The 18,162-nt window shown below is 41.8% G+C and overlaps 1 protein-coding gene across 7 annotated transcripts in view; it reads left to right on the top strand.

Moving 5' to 3' along the window:
* RGS22 (regulator of G protein signaling 22) overlaps positions 1–18,162 on the top strand; it is a 112,053-nt gene that overhangs the window by 4,307 nt on the left and 89,584 nt on the right. For all 7 annotated transcript variants that reach the window (XM_032801465.2, XM_032801481.2, XM_032801438.2 and 4 more), the window contains exons 3-4: positions 2,903–2,965; positions 14,067–14,288. In XM_032801465.2, the coding sequence (XP_032657356.1) occupies positions 2,903–2,965; positions 14,067–14,288 (285 nt within the window). The remainder of the gene's footprint in view (positions 1–2,902; positions 2,966–14,066; positions 14,289–18,162) is intronic.

Genomic DNA, 18,162 nt, shown 5'->3' with positions numbered 1-18,162 from the left:
TTCAGGTAAGCCCCCAAACTTTGGACGCAAAAGTCCAGGTTTGGGACAGGACCAGACTGGTGGACACTAAAGTCCAGGTCTGGGACTGGACGGCTAGATTACCACACAAGGTGCGTGAGATAATATCTTCTATTGGACTGACTTCTTTTGGTAAGAGAGACAAGCTTTTGAGCTACACAGAGCTCTTCTTCAGGTCTGGGAAAGGTGCTCAGAGTGTCACAGCTGAATACAAGATTAGTTTAACATCAATAGCGCATATTCTTAGGTGAAGCGGTTCATTTACATCCCTGCAGTCCTAGGACATAAAGTGAGTTACAGATTGTTGTAATAAACCATAAATCTAGTGTCTTCATTAAGATCATGATTTTGGTCTAGCAAAGTTATGAATTTAAGCTCCCAGGCTTGTCTTTTGAAAGTGTTGTGCAGGTGTCCTTTGAGGATGAGGACTAATTGATCAGCTATAGAGTCATTGCTCTGTGAAAAGTGTTCACCCACAGGTGATATGTTCTTTTTCATTTTCCTGCGTGAGTTCATTCGTGAGCACAGTGAGTGTCTGGTTTCATCCACATAGTTGCTATTGGGGCATTTAGTGCACTGGATGAGATGCAACACATGTTGTGATAGGTATGTGTAGGACTCAGGGATCTTGAAAGGTGAGTTGGAGGCGTGTTGATCATTGTAGCAGTGGAGTTATGTCTGCAAGTTTGGCATCTGTTGTTCTGGTAGGGTCTGGTGCCGCTTTGAGTTGGTGTCCTGGTCTGTGGGGAGCTTGCTTCTGATGATGAGCCTGGAGAGGTTGGGGGGTTGCTTGAAGGCCAGAAAAGGGGGTTCAGGAACAATTTCTTTCAGGAGGGGGTGCCCATTGACTATTGGTTGTAGTTGTTTGAGGATATACCTCGTATGAGTTCCAGTATGCGGTATAGTTGACAAGTAGGGGTTTGTGGTTGGAGGGGGCTTATTTCTTATTGTTGCAGGTTGTGTCAAGGTATTTGACCCATTAATAATTGACATTATTAAAAACTAGACAGGTTTCTCTTTCATAAAACTGATATATTTTTAAAAAGCCAACAGAGAATATATTCTATGCTGGCTTGTTTCTTCTCCCATTGACATGAGTAGGAGTTTTGCCATTGATTTTAGCAGTTAAGACAGGGGGGAAATTCCCAGTTTGGGCCAGCCCCAACTATGGCATACTACTGCTTGATATAGTGGGCCAAATTCTGATCTGGTTAGCACCCTCTCATTCACCTTTGGTGGCTACCCCATTGTGAGTATCAGTTTGGGGATGGAAGCAGCTACATTCCTCTTTCCCAGGTGCAGATGGGTGGAAGGGTGTGGAACAAGTCAGGAATATGTAGGCTACTTGCATATCAATTTTTTTCAGAAGTAAATTTGCAAATTTTCCACTTTTACTAGATTTTAGGTTTACAAGTGTTTTATCTATAAGTTCTTTGACACATGAACTGTCTTTGTATGTTTTGTATGATATTGAGCACATCACTGGTGTATGCAACCCTTCTGCCCATCAGAGTTGGCAGCAACAAGGGCTGGGTTCAGTATCTAAGGGTTCTGTTTCAATAACACAATGGAAAACTGGCTCGAGCCCTCACCTAGGGACCTGGGAAAATTACATACCACCCCCTGGGCACCTCTAATAGGCAATACTTTCCCTCTCGCAAGCACAGAGTCTGAGCGTAGCAAAAGCCTTTTAATAAAGGAGGGAAACAATGTGGCATTATTTTTGGGAAACATCACAAACAGGATTCATAACACAAACCATAAGCAAAAGACTCATCACCAAGTAAGTTTGGCAGTATCCTTTTCCCTTCAGGGTCTTAAGTTCAGAATCCCAACAGTCACCCCTCCCACAGTTTCTGTCCTTAGTCAGTGCAGCCCCTAGAGTTCAGAAGTTCATCTGAAGAGTTTACCTCCCAGTCTGAGTGGAAATGGGGGGAGATATGGGGGCATCTTACATGCTCCACTGCTCAGGTAGACGGCCAATTGCCACGCCTCACCATGGGGTTCTGCTGCAGTCTTCACTGCCAGCTGTCCAGCTAGCCGCTCCTCTCCACTAGCCATGCCTTTCCCCTCCACTCTGCTAGCCATCCTACTAGTGCCTTTCCCCTCCTCTCTGCTAGCCACCCTGGCAGCTGCTCATCAGCATGTCTTCAGCCCTCCCCACACACTTAGCACAGCTCTCAGTGATTTCAGTTGTTGGGGGGGACAGCGCTGGCACACTCAGAACCACTCTCCCTAAGAATCAGCACATAACAAGACTACTAATAGAATCAAAATTAGCTCTGTTGTTACACAGCAGAGATAGGACGGGTCAAAGTGATGTTTGGGGCCCACACTGCCAAGCACACATACCTGTCCCCAGCCTCTCTCAGTTCACTGGGCTTTGGAACCCATGTCCCTTGCCTAGCGAGTGCTAAATAGGTGAGGGCAAGTCCCTCCGTCATAAAATGCCAAGTAAAATTCTACTGTCCTTGATTCACATAACCAGGATAACAACACTTTATTACTCCTGGCACAGTAACAGAGATATCCCACAGCAGCCAAAGTGGTCATTTGGACAAGCAGTCCCTTCATGCTAGGTGGGGTGGGTGTGCCCATGTAAACAAGATCAGCCTCTGAAGTCCTTTTTCACAACTCAACACCAGATGTCAGAGTAGAGCTCAGTCTGACTCTGCTTACATGTACAATGAATGTTATGAATGTACAATGAATGTTATGTTTTGTTCTTATGTTCTTAATACAATGACAGAGTGAAAAGTCTACTTTTGTGCAAAAATTCTGATCTGCTTTAAGACAAACCATAGTATAAAAGACTATCATATATACAAATACACATCAACATAGATTACTTTAAACATTGTCTTGTGTTTTCATGTTCCCATAGGAAGATTATTTAGCGACAGATGATATGCTTGTGAACTACTTTAATGAATTCTTGAATCTTCCAGTAAGTATGTTATATTAATTTCTTCCTAAACCCAAGAACAAACTTTATTGTGATTAGTACTAAAGCAAACTGGCTTGGCTACGCATATTGTGTTTTTTAAACTAAAGTATTCTGCTGGTTTTCCAATTCTTTTGAAGGGCTTCTATATTTTAATGCTAGCATCTAATGTTTTAAGATGTTATCATCAGTAAAGCTTTGCCAATATCTATAAAATACAACATAGTATGTGGACTTCTTGGGATATAATTTCTCTTGTTTCAGATCAATCTATATATGTAACTTGCAGTTTATCAAAATATTATAGATTAGAAGTGAAGAAGACATGTTTAGTGCTTATGTTAAAATACCTTTGAAAATCAGGCCAGTTTTATTTAGGTGCTTAATATAAGGCATTCAGGTTTGCAAATATTAGTCCTAGTTCATCTCTTGGTCACTGAGGCCAAGGACCAAATTCAGGAGAGGTGCATCTCCACTGATTTAATTTAGAGGTGCACCTCCCCCCCCATACACCATTATTGATTCTGTCTGAAAGTAAATTTCCCTGATTTCAGTGGGAATTTTGCCTGGGTGAAGATGGTAGAATTGGATTCTAAAAACCAGTTTTTGATTTTTAAATAAAATTTGTGAGCATGTAAAGGAATATACCGGAGTATGGATATGGCCAATAGTGATGATACTGTCTTCTCACAGGAGCTCTCTCCCTATATACTATATAGTACCTCTCACTGCAAGTTTCCTGGGAAACTCTCTCAACTAAACAATGAAGGCATTGTAAGAAGAACATGGGAGTTCTCTTTCCAGCTGCTTTAGTATGTGTGAATCCAAACCTAAACCTGATGTTCTTTAAGCCTAGGCCATCTATTGAGAAAGCTGGACTGTTCTGTGATGTAGCAATTTTTAATCTTAAATGGGTCAGATTTTCTTCATCACAAAAATACCCCTTCCACCCCATGTTTGGAAACTGAGTTTCCATTTGGCTGTCCTCCAGATCATTCCATCACAAAGAATGGTGGAGATGGAGTCTGCTTCCCTAAACCCATGGATGTCCTTGGACCTACCCTGCACAAATCTCAAGACACCTAGTTCAGGGCTGGGCTGTCTGTCAGAAGTCATCTGTGTTTCCACAGTGCTTAGTCCACCATCTTGCCTCTATGGCAGCACAGACCCTGAGCCATGCTTCCATGGTGTGAGCACTTGCAGCGGTCCCTGAAATCTACAGAAGACAATTCACATTGGCAATACTGACTAAGCAAGTATTGTTTTACACAGGTAACCCCTGAGAGTTTCTGGGGGAACAATGCCACAAAGTCTCTCTTATACATTTATCCGAAGTATTTTAATGGAAACTAATATTTATTAGACCTTTTTATTAATAGTGGTCTCATCACCTTTATTTTCTCTTTGATTTCTGTTGAGGGGGTTCTCTCTTCAGGATTAAGTTCCTTTATTATCTGGAATACTGTAGCCTGAATATTTTATATTCCCAACTTCCCTCCTCTTCCAGAAGATTGACTCTGAGATAGTGCAACATTCTTGTCCAAAGCACTCCACTGAAAATTCTGTCTTTTTGACTTTGTTATGCTGATATAGCTGTTGCCTAGAAACATAATTACCCAGGTCTATTAGTATTTAGGCAACTACTTAAACTGAAGAAATATCATGTGACTTGATGCAACAAATCAGAGGCAGCAAATGTTTACGTTGAGAGACTTGCTCTTTTGATTTAGACTATACCATCAGTGACTCTGATGGTATAGCACAAGTGACTCTGTATAGCGCAGAGCAATACTCTATTGTAGTTTGCAGTACATTCTTTAAACAATTAGGTTATCATACTACTATTCAGTACATTCTGACACCAAATGATGTATACTTTAATGAAGTTGTCAGAACAAACTTTTTGAAAGATAAAATTATACAGAATAACCAAAAGGACACTTTTCTTTTGGTCTGAGATGCAGTGATTTGAGAAAGTTAGAAAGTGATTACATGACATAAAAACAGTTTACATCTATCTCAGTGATTAATTTAAGAACAATGGTCTTTTATAAAATACGTAAAACAGAAATATTGTAATAAGCATATTTCCATCTCCAGTTGGCCAGGTAGCTACACCTTCTTTGTTGGATATGGACCTGGGCACTGTAAACTATGCATTCATCACCTCCAGGAATATAGCTTACAAGAGCATGACAGTTAAGGGCACAAGATAGATACATCTGCTTCAGTGTATACAGGCTCATCTACTCATAACACCGCTGAATGGAAACACATTTCTCCTGCATGCTGCAAGCCACACTGGCTTCCCATTGCATTCCAGATCCCTTTTAAAGTCCTTTTCAAAGCATTCAGTGGGCTGAGTTCTGGTTATCTAAGGGACTGTCCTTTTCTTTGTGACTTACCACAATATCTGCATTAATCAGGGACATGGAAGCTGACAGTACCCAGCTTGAAACACACAGGGAGTGGGCATTCTTGGTGGTATGCCCTTGGCTGTGGAATTCCCTTATATCAGAAATCAGGATGATCATGGATTTTACCAACTTCAAATTTTAAGACCTGCTTCTTTTCAAAAGCCTTTCCACTATAAAAGCCGTAAAGAATGGACAATGTTACTTCTCTGGAGATAAAAATATTTCAACACTTCTATGGTATTAAAAATAGATATATTTTCCTCTCTCTTTGGTGAACACAAACACACAGAGAGACATATTAATGGTGTAATGTGGAGAGGAAGACGAATATAGTCCTGCAGATTGATTATTACTTTGTTACATGGTTTGATTGACACCGAGATATGAGGGTGATCACTGCAGAAGAAATACCTAGACACACAGTCTAGGGATCTGGAATCTTTATGCAGGCAAAACTTCCCTGAGAGTTTTGCCTGATTAAAGAAGAACTCTAGGATTTGGCCCATTGAAATTATCCTGAAAATAAAATGAACAAAAAAAATAAAATAATGTTTAGGCTAACTGCACTTTTAGAAAATAGACACTATGGGTCTGATTGCCCTCTTGCTTATACCAGTTTAAATCAGGAATACAGTAGTTTAAAAATGATGTTACTGGAGCAAAATCAGCGTGTGGATGGGTGGGAGAGAGCAAGTCAGATGGCTGAGAAAAGTTAAAATATTCCTCATTTTTAAGACTCTAAACCTCTTTGGAAGCACCATATCATGGTCAGTAGATCCCCATAATTTCCAGGCTGCACAGAGGAAATTTTCATGTGCCTTGGTACCACTTCAACCTGTCGCCAAGTGGCTTTTTCACCACTGACTCCCTGCACCCTAGGTTATGTTGCCAGAAACTGGCCTACCCTAGGACTAAATCTAAATGAAAGCCTTCTAGAAGTAATCTAGACCACTGTTTTTCAAACTGGGTTCCATGGACTCCTTGGGGGTCCATGAGGATACTCCAGTAGGGTCCTTGGGCCTCGCTGATCAACTTCTCCCCCTACCTCCCAGTGCCTCCTGCATGCCGAGGAACAGCTGTTCCCTGGCATGTAGGATGCACTGGGAGGGAGGAGAATGAGTGGGGACAGGGCACGCATGGGGCAGGGGGCAAAAAGAGCTGGGGAAGAGGAAAGAGAGAAGTGGAGCAGGGGTAGGAAGAGGTGGGGTGGGGCTGTGGAGGAAGGAGTGGAGTGGGAGTGGAGCCTGGGACTGAGCGGGGAGGCTTGGGGGGTCTGGGAAATTTTTTAAATCAAAATGGGGGTCCTCGGGTTGCCAAAGTTTGAGAACCACTGATCTAGATCATCAGAAGAAGTTGTCCTTATTTCTCTCTTTACTGACACTAGATTGACTGATTGACAAAAAGCTCACTTCTTCTCCATTAATTAGATCTTTACTAATTGCCTGTGATTTGCTCATTATTCAGCATAGGGAGTGAAATCTTGGCCCCACTGATGTTAGTGGGAGTTTTGCCATTGACTTTTCTTCGCCTAGGATTTCACTCTGGACTCCTAAAGCTGCATAATCACTTGTAATGATTTGGACTTTCATTGACATTTATGTAGAGTACATATCTTAAGGGACTTTTGGCAAAGTCAAAAAGATATTGTATGATTATTAGGACTTTTTCATTTTCGCCCTGTTCAGATTCTCATCCTAAGGGTATGTCTACACTCTGGGATAATTCCGATTTAACATAAACTGGTTTATAAAACAGATAGTATAAAGTCGATTGCACGCGGCCACACTAGGTACATTAATTCGGCGGTGTGCGTCCATGGTCCGAGGCTAGCGTCGATTTCTGGAGTGTTGCACTGTGGGTAGCTATCCCATAGCTATTCCATAGTCCCCGCAGTCTTCCCCACCCCTTGGAATTCTGGGTTGAGAGCCCAGTGCCTGATGGGCAAAAATCATTGTCGCTGGTGGTTCTGGGTACAGCCTCACCCCTCCCTAAACGAAAGCAGCAGACAACCATTTCACGCCTTTTTTCTTGGGTGAACTGTGCAGACGCCATAGCACAGCAAGCATGGACCCCGCTCAGATCAACACCGTGATCGTGAACGCTGTAAATACCTCGCGCATTCTCGTTCAGTCTATGGTGAACCATGAACTGAAAAGGCAGGCGAGGAGGAGACGGCTACGGCAGCGCGGCGACGAGAGTGATGAGGACATGGACACTGAATTCTCCCTAAGCACAGGCCCCTGCACTTTGGAGATCCTGCTGGTAATGGGGCAGGTTCTACCCACTGAATGCTGATTTTGGGCCCGGGAAACAAGCATAGACTGGTGGGACTGCATAGTTTTGCAGGTGTGGGACGATTCGCAGTGGCTGCGAAACTTTCGCATGCGTAAGAGCACTTTCATGGAACTTTGTGACTTGCTTTCCCCTGCCCTGAAACGTCATAATACCAAGATAAGAGCAGCCCTCACAGTGGAGAAGCGAGTGGCAATAGCCCTCTGGAAGCTTGCAACGCCAGACAGCTACCGTCAGGGGGAACAGTTTGGAGTGGAATAATCTACTGTGAGGGCGCGGATTCAAGTAGCAACATCAAGCTGCGTCACAAACGTTGTGACGCAGGAAATGTGCAGCCATAGTGAAGGCTTTGCTGCAAGATGTCCTAACTGTGGGGGGCGATAGATGCGACTTCTATCTGGCACCGTGGCGCACCAGCCCGAGTACGTAACGCAAGGTTACTTTTCAACGGTGCTGCAGACACGGTTGGATCACAAGGATGTGGTCACACCCCCACGTGGATGCAGGAAGGTGTCATGATGGCTCGCTTCTCAGAAGTACTGCCTTGTTAAATGCGCACAAGGATTATTCCCAGACCGAAAATAAAGTGGGATGTTGAATGTCTGTAATCTTCTGGGGGATCCAGCTACCCTTGTGCCATGCTCATGAAGCCACACGCAGCCTGGACAGTGGTCGAAGCTGTCAAACTACACGGCTGAGCAAGTGCGCAGATGTTTCTAGATATGCATTTGGCCATTAAAGGCACAATGGCCATCATACTGACTCCTGCAAACCAGCCAACCCATGTCCTGTCTTTGGACTGCTTGCTGTGTGCTCCACATCGTTGGAGAAGGGAACCTTAGGCAGGGTGGGGGTGTGAGCAATCACCTGCTGCTGTATACGCAGCCAGACACGCGGCGATTGAGAGCGAACAGTGGGAGCCGGCGCACGCGGAAGAGCTTTAAACGAGTTCTACACGGGCAGGTACGGTGTACTGTGTCTGTTTGTTTCCCCTTGTGAACCCATGCCTTGATTGACTTCTGTAGCAACCCACTCGCCTTCGATACAGTCGCGCAGGAAATCACAGTCCCTGTCTTTAAATAATAGGTATTGTATTAAAAAGGTCATTATAAAAGAGGGAGGAAACTGCAGTAGGCCCGGTGTGTTTGGAGAGAGAAGGAGGGAAGAAAGGCTCACGAAAATCATCATTAGGAACAGCCTTTGTGGCTTCCAGAGTGGGCGGTGCAAAAAGCCTTCCCATCGTCTATACGTCTGGGGGGACAGATGGGAACAGGAGTACGGAGGGGTGACAGAGGCTGTCGGCAACGCTGTACCACCACGCTTTCCTAGCTCCACCAGACTCGGAGATCAGTTGATTCAGCAAGCAGCCCCAGCTTTCATCCCGCCCGTGCTGAGCTCAACTGCTATACCTCTCATCTCGAGCGTCCCCCGCCTCAACGGCACTGCCTTTCCTTAATTGATACCAGACCCACTGATTCAGAAATGACGCGTGCATGCGATACTTCCATTATCGGAGACATTCATCTCGTCCCTCTTCCTCGCTGTGTCCGAGCTAGCGTCGGATGATAGGAGACTGAAAAAGATGACACGGCATGAAGGGAGGAAAAAAAGAGAGATATGAAAAACATTGTACAAACAATGGTTATATCTTCAAAGCTGAACACACTAGCACCTACACAAGCATAGGATCTCACACACAGGTGCATTGCATCTAATTTGAAAGTCCTGGGCTCTGGTGTCTAACAGATCTCACAACGCAGGTCTGGGCATCAGAATTCAGCTTGCATGCGGCCATGTAAGCCATTGTCTTTCGGCTTCTGGAGCCTTCACTTCCATTCGCAGAAGCCACGACCCCCACCCCCAATTCTCTAGATGATCGCTTTACCTCCCCCCCACTGCATGGCTGGTACATGGAAGATCACTGCTAATCACCCCCGTTCCCCACGCCGGTGGCTGGTAGCTGGAAAACTGCTAGCCAAAGCAAAACGCTCACGCTATCCTTCCCCTCCCTCTGCTTGGCTACATGGCAAGAAGATTTTGTAAGCAACAGTCAAACATCCCGAGGAAAAAAGGCCATCTCGTCCCTTAATTAAACCCGAATTTAAACCAGGTTACCATGAATGATATCACGCGCCGAGGATAACAGAGCGAGATAAAGAATGGATGTTTCTTGAATGCAAGCAAACACCACGACCATACGCAGCTATGCTTTGTCAGGCAAGATACTGCGATTACTGCTACAGTGCATGGCACGGTAAGTGTCCTACCGGTGGACGGAACAAGCCTGTCTGGCCCAGAAACCTTCGGCAAAGGCTTTTGGAGTACCTCCAGGAGCGCTCATGGAGATGTCCCTGAGAGTCCACTCCATCCCCAGACATATTACAAAACTTTTCCAGTAACTTACTGCCCTCGAATGCATCCCAAGCCCTCACGGCAATAATCAGTAAAAAAAGCTTGCTTTAAAATGTGTATATTTACAAAGATACACACACAAGAGTCGCCATGCGCACTGTCTGAGCTAGTGGTTGGGAGGCTGGGAGGCAATTCATTCTGGATATTGAAAAAGATCCTGGCTGTTGGGCTGATGGAGTGCTGTGTGCTCTCTGCAAGCTCGTCCTCCTTCCCTCCTCCTCACCTTCGGCCATCCACACAATCCTCAGGCAGGGCTGAGATATAACCCCCCCCCACGGAATCCAAACAGGGGTGGGGTAGTGGTGCCGCAGCCCCTAAAATTGGATGCAGCTCAGCGAGAAGCGGCATATTTTTGCCCTGCCCCAGACCTTCCCTTTTGCTTCGTTTGTTTCTGGTAGCTTGTTCGCTCCTAACTCACTGCACTGCACTGAGTCCCTGTGTGGCCTTTCTCCATCATGGCCTTGGAAATTTTCAAATGTTTCATTTCACTTTGGAACAGAGTTCTGTAGCACAGAATCCTCTCCCATATAGCGATCACATCGAGTACCCCCAGCGGTCCCATGCTGGGTCTTTTTCTATCTCAGAGACTGCATTGCTACCGGTGCTGATGAGCTCTGCCGTGGACACCTTGGCTGATCAAATCCACACCTGGCCAAATAGGAAATGAATTCAAAGTTCACTGGGGCTTTCCGCTACCGCCATGCACCGAGCAGAGACTGCCAAAGCAGTCATGGTCCTCGGATAGGCCGAGCCAATTACCAGCGATTGCGGCCACACTAACCCTAATCCGATATGATAATACTGATTTTAGCGCTACTCCTCTTGTTGAGGAGGAGTACAGAAACTGATTTAAAGAGCCCTTTATATCGATTTGAAAGGCCTCGTAGTGTGGATGGATGCGGCATTAAATTGGTTTAACGCTACTAAAATCGGTATAAACACATAGTGTAGACCAGGCCTAAGAGATGCTGAGCTGTTGTCATTCATTTTCTCTTGGGTTTAGGCTATGAGACTGTGGGTGGGGTTTGGTGAGCATAGTTACACATTAGGAACTTCAGCTGAAGTTAAATATTTTTGACAGCTGTAAAAGCTGAAGCAATAGAGATGGATACATCTGATGTCCTGGGTGTACGGTGATGGTTGATGTTTTGGGAGGAATAAAGGACAGTTGCCATCAGTACAATTAATTATAAGGCTTTACAACTCAGAACTGTGCATTCAGTTTGTTCTTCAGCCAAGAACATATTCAGCTTTGTATTTGCATTTGATATCTGAGAGGTTTATTTGCTTTCGACTATTTGTGTATGATTGTTTGTTTATTAAAATTACTCCTAAACAGCAATATGAAAACAGCTTTTTTTGTTTTTGTTTTTATTTGGCTTAGTGACTTTTGTGAAACTGAGTTGATGTCCTACACACTGGATGTTTAGGATACAGCTGGCATTTATAACTTTCAAAAGCAGAAGGGAGTGTTTTGCCACCAGGCCAAACTAAGTTGATTTTCGCCTTTCAAATTTTATCATAACATTTTTGAGGGTCCTGGATTTACTGCATATTTTATCAGAGATATAAAATTATTATCATCATCATAATAACAAGAAATGTTTATTGTTTTTTTCTTAAGCAGTGATGTAAATTCTTCCTTCCCCATAAAGGTTTTAACTGATTTAAAGGTGTTTCTATTTGAGGCACTGATGATATTCTCTATCTGGTAGAGTTTTAGCTTGTGTGTATGTGTGCACATACTAAGCCTGGTGAAAGAAAACTACATCTTTGATGCTGATTTGGTCTTATACACATTATTTGAAGTCTTACTTTTTTCATTCCATTAGTGTATATGTCTTATAAATGATTTGTTGTCAAACATCCAAAATGACAACACAATTTATATTTAAAAAGTTGTCATTGGCATCTGTTTCACTACATTAACATTGCCAGATGTTTTCTGTTCAGTTAATTAGAATGCACAATGAAAAATCCAGCCTACAAATCAAATACTAGAGATTGAGTAAAAGTAGATATGAGTGATAAATTAATGTTGTCCTTGGTTAGTTTTCAATTTAAATACCATAGAACTAAAATAATCCAGTGATGTCTACTCAAATAGTTCCAGATTATAGAATTTCTATGCCTTGTTTGCATTTTTCTGCAAGGGAGAACACATCAAAGCTTGGGAAATTTGGGGTTTTTTTTCTCCCTTCTCACCCTCTTTTTAAACATAATAGGAAATGAAATAATAAAAAATATGCTCAGGCAGTATTAAGGTTGCACAATCACTCAAAAATCAGAAAATGCCCAAATTAAGGTTAAGAAATTTGCAGATATTAAGTTGGGGGGAGTTCTAGACACAAACAAACAGAGACAATACAAAACAACAACAGAACCACTTTAAAATGCAGGCTAATAAATCTGGAGAAAAAGAATCGAAGCCACAAAGAAATCTGGAAAATAACAGTGTCAAAAGAGATTCACGGGTGAACAGAACATTAGATGTGCCATTGTAGAGTGATATGGCTGTGAAACATACCACTGCAGTTGTGTACAGTATGATCCTGACCCAATAAAGCCTTTAAGCATATGCTTTACTTTAAGCATGTGAATGGTCCTACTGACATCATGGAGACTACTCACACGCTTGAAGTTAGGCATGTGTTTAAATGCTTTGCTGAATCAGGGCTTATAGGTAGAGGAATTACATGATGTGAAGGGAACGTAACAGACCTTTTCTATGGTTCTGCTGTAGCCTAAGCTATTGTGTTCAAATTTGGCCAACTCATTACCAGAAAGATATTGACAAATTGGAAAGAGTTCAATGTGGTTACTTTGGATTTAAACTGGTGCAACAGAGAACAGAATCTGGCCTATGGTATGCATTCTCATAAAAAAAACAAGAAGCTAAATGAAATGAAAAATATGCCTAGTGAAAGAAAATAATCTTATTCTCCAATGTAGGTAAAACACCAATTTTACAAACTCTGTGTGAAATCCTGACCCTCCTGTATGAAACCAAAGGGAGTCTTGCCAATGACTGGAATATGATCAGGATTTCACTTCCTAATTTTTATGAAATTCTTCTTAATGTAAAATGTTTGTTGTCCTACAGTTTGATTGTGGGCTACTTGTATGTTCTGCTTTTACAGAACCTCAATTTCACAATTTCTTGGGGCATCATCCAAGATTTTTTATCAGATCTATCTATAATTTCCCCCAACATTTCTGCTGAATGTAAAAATTGAGAGGTAGCATTAGTTTGGGTTTATAGGAAAAATGGCAGTGGAAAATCTGGTATCCACAACACTCAGCAAACTAATGATGACTATACTCTCCTTTTGGGTATTGCTCAGACAGCCCTTGGAGTTGACAAAAGTTGCATATGCATAGCTGAAGGTGGGATTTGGCCCATCCTATATACTACACAGTACCTGATTGAATTGGCAGTACATGGTAAGTTTCTTGGATTTGACTTTTGGTAGGCTGTTGACCTACTATATCTAAATACGAGGCATAAGCCTTTACTATATATGCCAAACACTCAGAATGATCCATCCCCCAAAATAGTAGAGCAAGAAGCTTCACAGGATATGGGATTCAATAATTTATGGTATAAACAGGGAAGCTGGAACCTGATCCTGTAAGTGAGCTGCTTGCAGAACTGTTAATAAAGACAATGGGAGTTAGTGTGTGAGTAAGCATTTGCTGTATTGGGGCCTATATTTGCATGGGAAGAAGGTGAATTACGGTCTGAAATGAGTGACATAATTTGTAATTAGATATAGTTGAGAGCTGTGGTAATAATTTATTGGAAAACTTTACAATGAGCAGGAAAAGTGGCAAGCATGCAGATTTATTATTATAGTCCCTAGCAAAAGCCATGGAACGAAGGAAAATGTCTAATGATACTATCTTGCATTCTGTAGGATGCTTCCCTACTGCAGAAACAGGAATTTTTATATGAAAGGTTTCTCTTACAATTTCTTTTGCAGACCTTTGCAGAGCCAGTTAAGTTTAATCCTGATTTTGGAGTTTTTGAAGTAGTTAATGATACCCCACAATGTCTGGAAAGCCAGATGAAAAAAATTCTACATAATCAGAAACCTGCCAGTCCCATTTATGATGTTACAAGGAAGGAAAAGAATGATGGGCAGCTTTCCAAAAAGAGCAGCATTTTTCCAGACTTCAGTGTTCACCCAAATTACAGTATTATGGTAAGCATGTTGTGTCCAGTGACTTTATATTTAAATCCAATTATATTGATACTGACAGCAGTTACTGTTGTGTTTGGCTTGTTATCTTTGGAAAAATGTTAGTTTGTGTGTTAGGAAAACAGTACGATGGGCCAAATTATGTCTTGAGATGCACATAGGTCTTCCATTCAAGTGAATTGAACTACACATGTGCATCCTGTACAGTAGAATTTATTTCAGTGGTCTGAATGCTCACTAATATAAAGACAAAAGTTAAGCCATGTCTACACTGGGAGCACTTTACCAGTATAAGAATACCACAGTAGTCTACTGACAAGGCATTCCTAGTATAGATGCAGCTATACTGCCAAAGCAGTATAGAAAGAAAATAACATTCAGTATACTGGGAAACTTGGTTTATTCCCATTGTCGCTTATATTATACTGGAGTAAATTATGTAACTCTAGTTTCTTACATTCAAGGCTATTCTAATTAGGGCTGTTGGTTAATTGCAGTTAACTCACGCGATTAACTCAAAAAAATGACCTGGGATTAAAAAATGTAATCATGAGTAATCGCTCTGTTAAACAATAGAATACCAATTTAAATTTATTAAATATTTGTGGATTTTTTCTACATTTTCAAATATATTGATTTCTATTACAACACAGAATACAAAGTGTACAGTGCTCACTTATTCTTGATTACAAATATTTGCACTGTAAAAATGATTAATTAAAGAAATAGTATTTTTCAATTCACCTCATAGAAGTATTGTAGTGCAATCTCTTTATTGTGAAAGTGTAACTTACAAACAGGGCCGGATCCAGGCACCAGCATTCCAGGCAGGTGCTTGGGGCGACAATCTGCAAGGGGCAGCAGTCTGTGTGGTTTTCTTTTTTCAGCTCCAAGCAGGGCGCCAAATTGCTGTGGATAGTGGGGGCAGTTCGTCTGCAGTTAGGGCAGCAAATATGTTTCCGTGGTGGCCCGGGAGCTTCTACGTTCAGCTGCCTGCGATGGCAATTTGGCAACTTCTGTCTTCTGGCTGAAGACAGAAGCTGCCACCGAATTGCCACCGCCATGGAAATGTGTGTGCCGCCCTAATGGCACATGGATTGCCCCCGCCGTCCGCGGCGGTAATTCGGCGTGCTGCTTGGGGTGGCAAAAACAGGACAGCCGCCTCTGCTTTCAAATGTAGATTTTTTTGTTACATAACTGCACTCAAAAACAAAACAATGTAAAACTTTAGAGCCTATAAGTCCACTCAGTCCTACTTCTTGTTCAGCCAATTGCCAAGACAGACAAGTTTGTTTACATTTACAGAAGCTGACTGCTTCTTATTTACAGTGTCACCTGAAAGTGAGAACAGGCATTCACATGGCACTTTTGTAGCCAGTGTTGCAAGGTATTTACGTGCCAGATATGCTAAACATTCATATGCCTCTACATGCTTTAGCCAGCATTCCAGAGGACATGCTTCCATGCTCATGAGACTTTTTAACAAAATAATGTGTTAATTAAATTTGTGATTGAACTCCTTGGGTGAGAATTGTATGTCTCCTGTTCTGTTTTACCTGAATTCTGCCATATATTTCATGTTATAGCAGTCTCAGATGATGACCAAGCACATGTTTGATTTTAAGAACACTTTCACAGCACATTTGACAAAACGCAAAGAATGTACTAATATGAGATTTCTAAGGATACATACAACACTCGACCTAAGGTTTAAGAATCTGAAGTGCCTTCCAAAATCTGAGAGGGATGAGGTGTGGAGCATGCTTTCAGATGTCTTAAAAGAGCAACACTCGGATGCGGAAACTATGGAATCTGAACCACCAAAAAAGAAAATCAACCTTCTGCTGGTGGCATCTGACTCAGATGATGAAAATGAACATGCATCAGTCCACTTTGCTTTGGATCGTTACTGAGCAGAACCCATCATGAGCATTGACACGTGTTCTGGAATGGTGGTTGAAGAATGAAAGGACTTATGAATCTTTAGCGCATCTGGCACGTAAATATCTTGTGATGCCAGTTACAACAGAGCCATGCAAATGCCTGTTCTTACTTTTGGATTACATTGTAAACAAGACGTAAGCAGCATTATGTCCTGCAATAGGTAACCAAACTTATTTGTCTGAATGATTGGCTGAAGGAGGACTGAGTGGACTTGTAGGACTTGTTTTCTTTTTGAATGCAGTTATTTTTTGTACATAATTCTACATTTGTAAGTTCAACTTTCATTACAAAAAGATTGTACTACAGTACGTGTATTAGGTGAATTGAAAAATACTATTTCTTTTGTTTTTTACAGTGCAATTATTTGTAATAAAAATAAATATAAAGTGAGCACTGTACACTTTGTATTCTGTGTTGCAATTGAAATCAATATATTTGAAAATATAGAAAAATCCAAAAATATTTAAATAAATGGTATTCTATTATTGTTTAAAAGCACAATTAATCACGATCAGTTTTTTTAATCGCAATTAATTTTGACAGCCCTAGTTCTAATGCCCTATAAAAATTAGAAATGAGGCTGCTCTATCTTATGTCAGGGCTGGAGGCCAGTTAGAGAATCAGAGAGCTCTAACTGGCTGCCTCTCTGCTTTGCTGAGCATAAACTCAGTGAAGCAGAGATTCTGGCTCACAACAGAATGAGAAAAATGTCTGCAGTACCACAATATTTGGTGGCAAACTAAACAGCAAAGACAGACTAGGCTGAAGAAATGGGGCAGCAGCAGTATATCAACCTCCAGATAAGAAAACAAAATTGAATGCACAATGTTAAGAGAGGTCAAAGAGGCAGCAAAATCTAACTGAAGTATAGTACTGACGGCCTTCAACTGCTCACATATACACAAGTCCAATGGCACAATGGGACAAAGTTTGAGAAACAATTTCTTGACATTGTAAATGTCTGAGTCTTGGAGCAGCAAGTTATAGAGCTCACGAGAAGTGAAGCTGTTGTTGACTTAGTCTTAAGTAACCCACAGGAGCAAATTCAAGAAGTGACGATATCGAAGTCACTAAGTAATAGTGACCACAGTATAAGCAGGTTCAACATCCAAGGTCCAGATAAAATACCAAAAATGGTTATGAACCACTGCTCTAGGACAAATTCAGCCTTGAAATAAGCACCTACATTGATTTCAGTGGTGTTGCATAGAGGGCATATGTTTCTTCCTAAGATCTGCAGGGTTTTTGCTGGGTTTCTCTGAATATCCTGCCTCTTCTTCACCACCACTAATGCCTCTCACATAGGTTGGGAGAAGGGGACAGTGCTGCATTGTTTCTAAGAATAATTGACCCTTCATGGGATTTTTCACATAAGGGAAATATTGTGACCTTTATAAAGAAAAATATTCTTCAGGGCATTCCTGACACTTTTTTTTTTTTGGCATGTTGCACCTCTGTTCTTCCTTCTGGCATCCTGTATGGGTGATTTGTCTGCTTTTGTATGGTACCTATGACTAAGAGGCATGAATTCAGAAGCTGCTGGGGCATAACAGCATGCCAAAAATCAGTATAGCAGCTACACAAAGTAGAAAAAATCAGCCACAGCTGTAGTATCCTGCCAACAGCGATAATACATCTTGTGTTCTCTTTCTCAGTCCTCGTCTCCTTCTCAGCCTGTTTAGACTTATGAACAGGAAAATGGTACATGTGTTGGTTTATTACAGATGTGGGGTATGTATACATTGATCTGAGGTCAGTCAAGAATCAATCGGGGGTGAAATACATGAAGGAAAGGCATATGCAGTAATGGGAAGAACTATTAACAAGTAAAGAAGGAAACTGGTAGAGGTTCTGCATATCTTATTTCGCATAGGTTCCAGCAAAGCACTTAAATAAGACCTGAGCAGTCTATGAGACCATCCACATGCCTAAA

Source organism: Chelonoidis abingdonii, chromosome 2 (genome assembly GCF_003597395.2).
Source record: "Chelonoidis abingdonii isolate Lonesome George chromosome 2, CheloAbing_2.0, whole genome shotgun sequence".
Classification (NCBI taxonomy): Eukaryota; Metazoa; Chordata; order Testudines; family Testudinidae; genus Chelonoidis; species Chelonoidis abingdonii.
The sequence above is the reverse complement of the archived record's forward strand: the minus strand, read 5'-3'. Positions and strand labels throughout refer to the sequence as shown.